Here is an 11,664-nt window from a genome sequence, read left to right on the forward strand (position 1 = left end):
CACCGTGAACTAAAATTCAAACAAACTGAGCTGCTTTTCTTAGGCAGAGTCCTATAGCTCTTAAAATTGCTTGTTCTATAGTCACCATAGAATTTTTTTCCTAACAGGGAAGGTTGTGCTGCTTTGGTTGCTTCTTTTGCTGTGTTTAAGTACCTGACCCTGTACGGCCTGACTCAGTTTATTGGCACTGCTCTGCTTTACTGGGTATGTGTCTAAAACCAATCTCTCATCAATGAGCTGTGTCTTTCTCCAGATTGTAATCCTTATTCACAGCCCATAGCTAGGAAGAAAAATTCTGCATTGCTCCAAGGGACTGTCAAGGTGTTACGAGCTGGGTAACAAATAGTGGAACTCAGTCACAGTTACTGTTAGGAGGCAACAGAATGAGTCCTGTGAAAATGGGCCGGTCCCCCAGAAGAAAGGGAAAACACCAGAGTAGTTAGGAGTACTCACCAGCTGGAAGAGAAGGAGACACAGCAAGCAGGACCGGTAACAAAATGGCTCCTTTAGGGGTACAGCTGCCTCACTTTCCAAATTTAAAGGGCCAGTCCCCACAAAGGAATGCTGGGGAAAGCTCTTATGTGAGAGAAGATACGGAAGATGCTGTAGGAGGAAGGGGTTTCTTCTGTGTGTCATTGCTTGAGCACAAGACTATTATTATTATTATGTAGGAGAAATACTGAAATCCTTGTGCAAGTTCTACTCCTGCTGAATTATGCATGTGCTTCCTTTTGCACAGGTACCATAGTGTCAAGGAGCTCAGTGGGGCCCCTCACGAATGTAAAGTGAAGCACATGAATGTTTGCAGAGTTGGTAAACACAGTAACATCAGACGCTGGTGATGTCACAGGTAGAGCAGACAAGCACAGCCGGCAAAGATCATTCATGTGCAAGCACAGAAATGGCAGGAGATTGCTGTTGCAGTATTTAAATCTGTGCATAGCCAGTGTATTGCTATTTAAAAAAATCAGCTCTGCAGGACTTACTGGTTAAATAAAATAACTAATCTGTTTTCATATCAGAATAGCTGAAACCAGGTACTAAGTCTTAACCCTATATGCACGGCCACCAACTTTGGCTTAACAGCTTCGTCTGCGTTCCCCTCACATTGGACAATGGCAGGCCTGGCAGCACGGCCACTCCCACTGAAGTTACTGCCAATTGTATGTGCTTTGGGCAGGGCTGAAATTGGCCCCGTCATTTGTGTCAGTTCATGGAACCCTGTACAGGGTCAGCTCCTTAGCTGGTGTACACTGGCACTGACTTCAGTGGGGCTGTGCTGTGGAGCTGGTCCATCAGACTGACTGGGCTGGGCCTTTCGACTTGAGAGTACCGGGAGTGGCATTATGTAGCTCTGAAGTCATATTAAATATTATGCTTTCGTAGAGACAGGACAAAGATAAACTGGTCTGGGCTGATACTCAACTGATGGGTACCATGGAAATGTGTATCACAATGAAATAACCTGCTATCCTGGGAACCTTGGATGGGCTTTTTTTCTTTCTTTCTTTCTTTCTTTCTTTCAGCAACTGCAGATCTTTGGGAGCTACCAGTACCTTATGCAAGATGTTGTCATCACCCTTCTGGTTTGCTTAACAAGTAAGCAGCTCAGCACAGGGTGTGCTTAAGTCTTTGTGTGTGTAAACAATCGACTTCACTTTCTTTTAGAAATCTAAAAAGCGAGCCACATTCTGCTGATGCTTACACCATAACCACTGACTTCAGTGGGGCTACCTGGGTGGAACTGAGAGCAGGGTTTTGCCCAGAACCTTTTGGCCCAGAACCCACAACCACAGTTCTCCTGTCCAGAGTCTTCAGCATTCAGACACCTACGGCAGCTGGAAGAGGAAGGGTGGGCTGATGATTAAGACACTAGGCTGGAACTCTGATGAGCTGGGGTCAAGTCCTAGCTCTGCCATAGCCTCCCTGTGTGACCTTGAGTAAATCACTCTGTACCTCAGTGCCCTATCTGTTAGTGGAGACAATAATGCACCATTTCGCCTACTGTTTGCATCCCTTGCCTATTAGATCATAAGCTCTTTGTGCAGGGGCTGGCTCTTATTGTGTATCCATCACATAGCACTGCAGGGCCTGATCTTGGCTGAGGCCACTGGGCGCTATGGGAAAACAAGTAATTCATAATCATACAGGCTGAGGCTGTCAGACCAGGCCCGTGGAAACACAGTGCAGGACCTATAGAGACCCTTTGAGAGGGCAACAACCCATAGCACCGAGGTGTGATGTTTTCTGTGGCAATGTTCAGACTCCGGTGCTAATTTTGAATGACAATGGGCCAAGGGCCAATAGGACTAAACCCACTGGCTCCCACAGGTACTTAAGCAGCAGTGTCAGAGGGCCAGGACATGGGAGTGAGCAGGTGGTGGTGGAGTAACATGCATTGCTTTGCTGTTCAGTGGGGTGCAGTTTATCTGTTGAAGGGCTGGAGGGCAGGATGTAGCCACAGAAGCAGTCATGGCAGGGCGAATAAGGCCACAGCTTTCCCATTTATACTGGACAAACCTTGCAGTCTTCACACGTGGGCAAGTCAGTGTGCCGTACATGCAGAGGGCTTTCGCCTCAGGCTCGGACTGGTCATGCACCCAACCCAGCAGTGGAGTAGCCAGGGCTGCATTGTCTCTGAGAGGAAATGTGTGTTCTCTTTTTCAGTGAGTTTGACCCAGGCCTACCCGAAGCTGGCCCCTTACAGACCTCCAGGGCAGCTCATCTCTCCTCCTTTGCTGCTCTCAGTCATTCTCCATACGGGCATTACTGCAGTCATGCTGGTCTGTGGCTTCCTTTTTGTGAAGCAGCAGCCTTGGTACTCAGAGATGGCCAACCACAGGTAACTCCTCTGCTTCCCATTTCTAATCCCAGTCTTGCAAAATCCTGCTGCCAGCCGAGACAGCATGCTGAAATACAAGACAGTACTGCAGCATCTGGGGGCACTGGGCACTCACCAGGACTTCTCCATCCTTCAGCTAGTCACACTCCACATCCCATGCACACTGTAGAGTCGGCTGTGGAGTGGCTGCCTGCGGCCTGGCATGGGGAACAGGTCCAGAAGCCACTTTCTTCCTCTCATCTATTCATCTCCTTTCTTCTATGAACTTGTTCCTTTCTGCAGCATGCAGCAGAATGGAGCGTCTAGCCCAAAGTGAGAATATTGCTATTAGCCTTATGCACGTAGTCAACAGTGAATAGCCAGGACCGTGAAGCAAGCTGGTGCTAATGCAAGAAAAAAAGATAAACGGACTCAAACCTCAGTTTCATGTTGTCAACAAACAAATCCACTTCTTGCTCTCTGCTTCCCTCCATGCTGCCCTCTCCTGGTATCCTGTTGTGAGATGGCTTCTCCTGGGAGCATAAGACGACCTTGGGTTTGATTCTCCCTTCTCTTTCATTAGTGTAATTTGATTAACTTTAGGGGGGAGACTGTTGTAACGGAGTGGGGAATCAGGCTCCTTCTCTGTGTGTTATTTAGTTTAAAATCTCTCTCCAAATCCAGGAGCCCTTTATATCCTGTCATCATGGAGAAATGCACATTCAGGGCAGAAAATATGGCAAGGGTTTGCAGTGGGAACTTTCCCGGATTAACAGGGCTATGACTGGGCCCCTTTATTGCTGATGATGTTCTGTACTTTAATGGTTGAACACTTGCCAATGAATGTGGAGGCTGCTAGGATGCCAGTTACCATCGCTGCCCCCAGAGCACAGGCGTTAACCAGGTGGAGCAGGGAGGTTAGGCCTTTTTGAAACAGAATTAAACATAGCTTTTATTCTGGTGTGTGACACCAGGACATTACAGTGATGGGCGCAGTAGAAACACAGAGTGGATAAATTATGATAGAGAAAGCTGCTTTATTCTAGCCAGCCACAGCTTAGCAAGTGCCTCATAAATACTGAGGAGTCCTTGTGGCACCTTAGAGACTAACAAATTTATTTTTATAACGAACAAGGACTCCTCATTGTTTTTGCTGATACAGACTAACATGGCTACCTCTCTGAAACCTGTCCTCATAAATACTGGTGATTCTTTGCAGAGAGTGCCGTCCAGCAAACCACTCCTTGTCTTCTGTCAGCACCATTCTAAATAGGAATGGAACTGCAAATGCCACAGATGTCCCCAGCAGCGTTCTAAGCTACGAAGACACCACTCTATGGCCACTAACTTCAATCAACTGCATAATTCTAGCATTTGTCTTTTCCAAGGGAAAGCCATTCAGGAAACCCGTCTATACTAACTGTAAGTATAACTGCATTAATATGTGCTTTCCAGATATTTACTCAACACGGACAAATAGTTTGCTAAGAGTAATGCTTTGATTTACCTCCACCTTTTGTGATTTATCTGGACTTGAACCCATGACCAGCATAGCAAGCTGTTATTGATGGAAGACAGCTCCCATTTCACCAGCTGGAGGCCAGACTCAGCCAAAGCCCCAAGTATAGGCTTTTTCCCCAAGGTTAATTTTTATACCAGCATGACCCGAGAGAGGTGAACTGGCCATATTTGGGAAGTGGGCATTTAGAGAGTGACACAGCAATTAATGGCAGAACTGTTTGTTAAAATTTGAAGACAGATAACAAAAAGGGGGAGATTTATTTGCTGAAATTCCATAAACAAGATCTCCTTGTGATCTTTAAGGTACCCAGCTCTGTCCGGCATACGTTCTGTGGGACAGGAGCAGAAAAGTCTGTGATAAAGGCACAAAATTCGATCACTTTCATTTGAGTTCTGCAGAGTGATTGAACGACTCCCTAGTAGCTCTTGATTAACAGATAGCTCCTTTCTGTCTGCAGCTGTGTGCTTAGAGAAGCAAGAGGAAAGCTTTGCTCAGCCACAGGAGGGTTAATTCCAGTGTGTACTTTAGACTGGAGTAGGCCCCAAGGTGTTCTGTAGAGCAGCAGTCGGTGGGTAGCTGCCAGATTTCAAGTTCCCAAGCCGAGTCTGGTGAAGAGTCTTCTTCTATGCTGACAAACAGGCACAAATGCTCTTAATGGGAGCTGCCTTTTGGCAAATGTTACAGTGCTCCTGCAAGGTGCTGCTGACATCCAGCTTCCTCACCTCTCCTACGTGCTTCACCCTGCTCTGGAGGGTGTCACAGAGCAGTTTGCTCGCCATGGCCCATTCATCCTCGGCTGCTTTACCAAGGCAATGACCAAGGCTGCCTCTTGGTGTCAGCTGTGACAGCATTTTTTGTGATGTGGATACCTGGCCACATGGAATTGCTCTGCAACCAGCAGCTCCTTGCACTTGAGTAGGCAGAATGGCAACAGCTTTCATACATAGAGGGTATGGGCAAGATACATATTAGCAACCTGGAAGCGTAAGGCTCTGTGTCTGATTAGCAAGTCCCTGAGCCATCCGGCCCTTACTTCAGGGAATACTTTCACCCAGGTAACACAACACCACTGAGGATCATCTGCTCCCATAGTCCATGTGTGGAGTTCACCCTCTCCTCACTGGTTGTGCATATGGATCAGAGCATACATCGGGAATAAGACCACCTGTCATTTGAGACCATGTTATCCTGGTGAGAAGCTTGTGTCTCCACAGGGTGGCTTTTAGTTTACACTGGTTGAATTAGTTAAAGCCTGCATTTGGCAAATCGCCCAGGCAGTAACACCAATGTGCAGTTTTAGTGACAGAATGGTGTGGAGTCTCATTCTTGTTTCAGTTCTGCAGCTCCCTTTGTTTGTTGGTAGAATTGGGAAGTTTTGCTAAACAAGGAGATGTGCTGCATAGCAATTCTGCAACACGTCACAGGAGCTGCCAGCCCTTTATAAATAATAACCCAGTCCAGTAGCAGGGGTTTTTCTGGTTACCAAAACACTTCACAATGCCACAATGCTTTTGTTCCCCCAGACATATTTTCAGTCCTGCTGCTCATCCAGCTTGGAATTTGCCTTTTCCTCCTCTTTGTTGACATCAGTGCTGTATACAAGGGAATGCTGGTAAGTGGAACTGAAGTTGTGTGTCCTTTTCACCCTCTCTGCATTTTGATCAATTATAGAATCACAGAAATGTAGGGCTGGATGGGACCCCTTCTCTGACGCAGGACCATGTAAATCTAGACCAGCCCTGACAGGTGTTTGCCCAACCTGTTGTTAATAACCTCCAATGAAGGGGATTTCACAACCTCCCTTGGAAGCCTAGTCCAGAGTTTCACTGCCCTTAGTGTTAGAAAGCTTTTGCTAATATTGAGCCTAAATCTCCCCTGCTGCAGATTAAGCCAATTGTTTCTTCTCCCACCTTCAGTGGACATGGAGAATAATTGATCACCGTCCTTTATAACAGCCCCTAAGATATCTGAAGACTCATCAGGTCCCCCTCCCAGTCTGCTTTTCTCAAGACTAACCATGCCCCATTTTTTAATCTTTCCTCATAGGTCCGGTTTTCTAAAACTTTTTATCATTTTTCTTGCTCTCTTCTGGACTCTCTCCAATTTATCCACATCTTACCTAAAGTGCCGTGTCCAGAACTGGACACAATACTCCAGCTGAGGCCTCGCCAGTGACTAGTGAAGCAGGACAATTGCCTTCCGTGTATTACATATGATAGTCCTATTAACACCCCCCCGAATATTAGCCTTTTTGCAACTGCATTACCTGGTCGGCTCATATTCTGTTTGTGACCCACCAGAACATCCAGAACCTTTTCAGCAGTACTGTCCCTTAGCCAGTTATTCCCTGTGCTGTAGTTTTGTATTTTATTTTTCCTTCCTGAGCACAGTACTTTGCACTTGACTTTATTGAATTTCATCTTGTTGGATTCAGACCAATTCTCCAGTTTGTGAAGGTCATCTTGAATTCTAATCCTGTCCTCCAAAGTACTTGCAACCCCTCCTTCTACAAATTTTATAAGCACTCTCTCACTCCACTGTTCAAGTCATTAATGAAAATATTGAATAGTTCCAGACCCAGAATTGAGCCTGGCAGGACTCCACTACCTACACCCTCCCAGTGTGACAGCAAACCAGTGATAACTACTCTTGGAGCAGAATCCTTCCGCCAGTTGTGCACCCACCTTTGCACAAGCAATGCAGAGTGTGATCCATGAATCTGATGGTATTACAGATTTATTGACAGATTTGGCCATGCTCCTGCTCTGATAGAAAAACTCCACATTGTTAAATGGACATTTTGTCCATGGAGTGACTGCAGGGCAGGGCTCCGATTGGTGTACTCACAACCAGGTAGCAAAATGATAGAAACCACCAGGCCTGTGTTCTACATGGGATATTCCTGGGCAGGGAGTCCTAACTACTCCCCTGCGAGCACCCATCCTTCAGGTGTGATGCTACCATTGGCTAACTTTCCTCCGTGTCTATATAGCAGAAACTTCTGTGGAAAGGTATCCGTGTTTAATGCACTCATCCTTAGAATACAGGTGCATGGTGCAGAGAGCTGCTTTCTGCCTTATCCCCAAACAAGGACAGCCTGAACATTGGGGAGGAACTTCCCCCAATCTCTCTGGAAAGGCATGCCATAGCGGGAGGGAGTACTGGGTATGCCACTAGTCCTGACAACTCCTTTCCAAGCACAGACGAGGAGGAGAATGGAGCCTTCTTTACACAGTTAGTGGGCACTTCATCCTTCCTTTTCCCCCCCACCCCACCCCACCCCACCCCACCCCATGATCTTAAATAGGGTTTCATTAATGTTCAGTGCTGAAGCAATAACTGCCTTGTCTGTCACTAAACCCATTTCAAGCAGCTGCTTCAGATACATTTAGGTCATTTGCACCCTAGGAAAGCAAAAGAAGAGGATCCGTGTTTTAACATGACTTAATCCGTTCAGGGATCTCTGAGAAGATAAGATGGCACTAAGATTTCTTTAACTTTAGTGCTGATCCATGTAAAAATAAAACTAGTTGGTCTTACAGACTGTTAGAAATCCATGAGAATCTTAAAACCACATTCAAAATCAAATGACTTGCATTTCTTTTCCAACAGCTTCTCTGCACTCCAACGATCTGGAGGGTTTACATCTTAATCATGCTGTTTGTCACATTTTGTGTATCGGTCTTTGTGGAGGTGAGTGTTTTAGTTTACCCATTTTCCTGAGGACCATGAAGTCTAGCGGAAGTGCTGAGTTCTTCCTGTTCAAATACGACAGGGGGGATAGCTGGCATGGTGGAGGTACTGCTGAAGAGGATCCGGGGGGTCCAGTGGAACACAGAATGAACGTGTGCCCACAATGTGATGCAGCTGCAGAAAGGGCTAATATCACTCTGGGGTGTAGAAATAGGAGCACAGGTGCCGACTCCGTGGGTACTCTGGGGCTGGAGCACCGAAGGGGAAAAAATAATGGTGGATGCTGGGCAGCCACTGGCCAATCAGCTGTTCGGCAGCAGGCGGGAGGCGCTGGGGGGAGGGGGCAGAAAGAGGCGGAATGAGAGTGGAGTGTGCTCAGGAGAGGGGGCAGAGCAGGGGCAGGGCTTCAGGGGAGGGAAGAGGGGGAGCGAGGGTGGGGCCTCGGGGAAGAAGCACCCACCCCGAAAGAAGAAAGTCGGCACCTCTGAAGAGGAGCGGTGTATGTATGACATAGAAGGCAATTATCCTGCTCTGCTCAGCACGGGTGAGGCCGCAGCTGGAGTCCTGTGTGCAGTTCTGGGCACCACACCTTACAAAAGATGTGGACAAACTGGAGTGAGTCCAGAGAAGAGCAACTGTCAGGCTCTGAATTCTAGGCAGTCAGGCCTGGCGGTTGGAACGGCGGTCTAGAACAGCAGTAAGGGCCAAAGCTGGACTGAGAGTCAAGAGAGGCTGAGAGCAGCAGTACCTGGGGATGCTGGTACCTGGGGATGCACCGTGGGTCAGAACTAGGCTCAGAGTCCATAGACAAGCCAAATCAGGATTGTAGTCACAATCTGGAAGCAGACCGAAGGTCAGAGCTGGGTTGGAGTCAGTCCAAGGGCCTGGGTGTCAGGAACCGGTCAGGAACAGGGCTGGAGCAAGGTCAGAATAGGGCATAGACAAGACTGAAGAGGGCTGGAACAAGGCTCGAACAAGGGTGGGGCAGGAACAGGGTCAGGATCTAGGGCGGGCTATAAGCACAGGGTTCTGTAAAACCCCGAGGCAGCAGGAGGGTTCGTAGCCGAGTAATGCTGCTGTTGCACAGACTAACTTGTGGCTCTGGCGGTGAGAGTGAAATACATGTGCCCGGGGTTATCTGATCCAGGCCCTGCCCCAGGATAGACTGCTGCAGCACACCTGAGAGATGAGACACTGCAGGTTCTGCTGGAGGGGTGAGTCATTGTAGTACTGAGCATCTGGGGTGGGGAATGGGTGGGCAGAAGCCTGCCCACATCTAAACGACCCCCCAGCCAAAGGGGAGGAGCTACTGGACCCAGAGCTCAAATAATTCCAGGGACAACATATGTCCCCCGGGACGGGAGTCAGGATCACAGAGTCAAAAGCAGGGATCCAGAGGGGCACACTGAGCAGAGACCCCTGAACACCGTCCACTGCTCCTCAAGGCGTTCAGGGAGCCAGTGGACGTGGCCCAGAGGAACTCTGCCCAGAGACGTGACCTAAGGGAGGATCAGAAATAGGCCCCACAGTCACAGAACACCTCCCTGTCCAGCTTCCTCCTCCTGGTATGGGGGACAGCTGCCTTGACCAGCAGCAAGAGAAGGTTGATGAGGTCTGGTGACTTCGTGGGGCCATAGATGGGGTTTCAGAAGTGCCGCCAGAACCTGAGGAGGAGATTCTGGAGGAGCTGGAAAAGGGGCTGCAACTTGGCACACTCGAGGTAGATATGCGCCAGGGTCTCCCTCTTGCCGCAGAAGTGTCAGGTGTTGGATAGCAGGGTGAACTGCACCAGGTACACATCTGTGCTCCTGGCTCCTTGAATGAGCTAGATGAGTCATTCTAGCTAAGTGAGCAGCCCTGGTCTGGCTGTGGGTTTGCCTCACAGCAACAAAATGATAAAAGGTTTAGAAAACATGGCCTCTGAGGACAAGTTCAAGAAACCAGGCATGTTTGTTCCTGAGAAAAACACCCTGAGAGGGGGACCTGCTGACAGTCTTCAAATATGTGAAGGTCTGTTCTAAAGAGAATGGTGATCAATCGCTCTCCATGTCCACTGAAGGTAGGACAAGCAGTAACAGCTTAGTCTGCAGCCAGGGAGATTTAAGTTAAGTATTATGAAACTCTTTCTAACTCTCAGGGGAGTTCAGCTCTGGGACAGGCTTCTGAGGGAGGTGCTTAAGAACCGGCTGGACAAACCCCTGTCAGGGATGGTCCAGGTTTACTTGGTCCTGCCACAGTGCAGGGGGCTGGGCTCGATGACCTCTTGAGGTCCCTTCCAGCCCAACATTTTCTATGATTCTTCTTTCCCTTTCAGCTGCAACATTATCTTCCTTTAAAACTACGTACCCTAAACACGTCTAATGCAAGTAACCTGATAAATAAACCAAACCCCATTTCTGCACACCTTGGTGTGCGGACTACACTGCTCCTTCTCACTTGTATTCCCTTTGGAAGCATGAGACTGAACCTATCTGGAAGCCTGGAAGAGTTTGGGGTGCACATGAGTGTGGGATCAGGCCCTGGCTAGGCAATATTCCTGTGTGTGAGGGCAGAATTTTACCCACGCTGCTTTAGTAGTAGGGGGAATGGCAGGTGTAGGCTTCCTCCACTCACTTCAGAGCTTTAAGGGGAGCCAGTATTAGCAGCTCTATTTCACTTCACAGGATGTCGTCCTGCAAAACAGACATCTCTGGCTGCTGATTAAGAAATGCTTTCGATTCCGGTCTCCCAGCCAGTATCGGAAGTGGCAGAGGAAGCTGGAGAAGGATCCAAAGTGGCCTCCTTTGAAGAGAAAAGACTTTGCAGAAAACAGCAAGAATGAAATCTACATCAACCCAATCTATGAACATGACAAAGAGAACTAGAAGCCAAAGATGACAACTTTTCCTTGTTTATATTGAACCTAGAATATTTTCAGTTTCATTGGTAAAAGATTCAGGGGGGTTTGTGTAAACACACGAACCCAAAGTCATTGGAGAGATGCAGGCAGTGTCTCTTACAGCTGTACCCTTGACAGGAATTATTTTATGGCGAATTACCATTTTCTATGAAGCTTTATTGACTGTTTGAGCACTTTTTCTGTCCAATTACAAATATGCTGAAGAAGATTAGAGTTTTGCAAACTCCCTGTAAAACAATGAGCATCTGATTCTCCGCTGTTGCTGCCAGGCTAGTCAATGTACTCTACTAAGACTCTTGTGTAAGCTGCCAAACTACAATTACAAAAAAAATACAGTTGATTTTTCCTGGGGTTTTGCTTTCGAAGTTCTTTGGGAGAATTTCAAGCTGCAGTTTTCGGGGTCATGTTTGTTTGATCCCTGCATAGCACTTCATGAATTTGGGTGGTGTATTGGGACTGCATGACTTTTCTGGGCATGGGGAAAGATGTGTATGTAAATTTGCAAAATCCAGCCCGATATGGAAACCTAAAGACCAAATGGCAAAGATGTGTTGTTCAGAGAGAAAATTTCTTCCCTACCTGAAGGAGCTAAAGATGCGACAGGTGACGTACGTAATCCCCACAAAGCCTGATGTTATCCCCACCCAGACCCCCACATCATCCCCATCCAGAGCTGCATCCTCCAGTTCTTGCACAGGTACTGGCTGCAGAAATGGGACCAATGAGGAG

General features: G+C 47.7%; 1 protein-coding gene across 1 annotated transcript in view; it reads left to right on the forward strand.

Moving 5' to 3' along the window:
- The window catches only part of ATP13A5 (ATPase 13A5), a 48,823-nt gene extending 37,290 nt beyond the window's left edge, over positions 1-11,533 (forward strand). The window contains exons 24-30 of the mRNA XM_048865482.2: positions 108-204; positions 1,527-1,599; positions 2,668-2,842; positions 4,041-4,243; positions 5,867-5,955; positions 7,956-8,036; positions 10,700-11,533. Coding sequence (XP_048721439.2) covers positions 108-204; positions 1,527-1,599; positions 2,668-2,842; positions 4,041-4,243; positions 5,867-5,955; positions 7,956-8,036; positions 10,700-10,900 — 919 coding nt within the window. The 3' untranslated portion in view covers positions 10,901-11,533. The remainder of the gene's footprint in view (positions 1-107; positions 205-1,526; positions 1,600-2,667; positions 2,843-4,040; positions 4,244-5,866; positions 5,956-7,955; positions 8,037-10,699) is intronic.
- Positions 11,534-11,664: the final 131 nt, after the last annotated feature.

The sequence above is a fragment of the Caretta caretta genome, chromosome 9 (assembly GCF_965140235.1).
Source record: "Caretta caretta isolate rCarCar2 chromosome 9, rCarCar1.hap1, whole genome shotgun sequence".
NCBI lineage: Eukaryota > Metazoa > Chordata > Testudines > Cheloniidae > Caretta > Caretta caretta.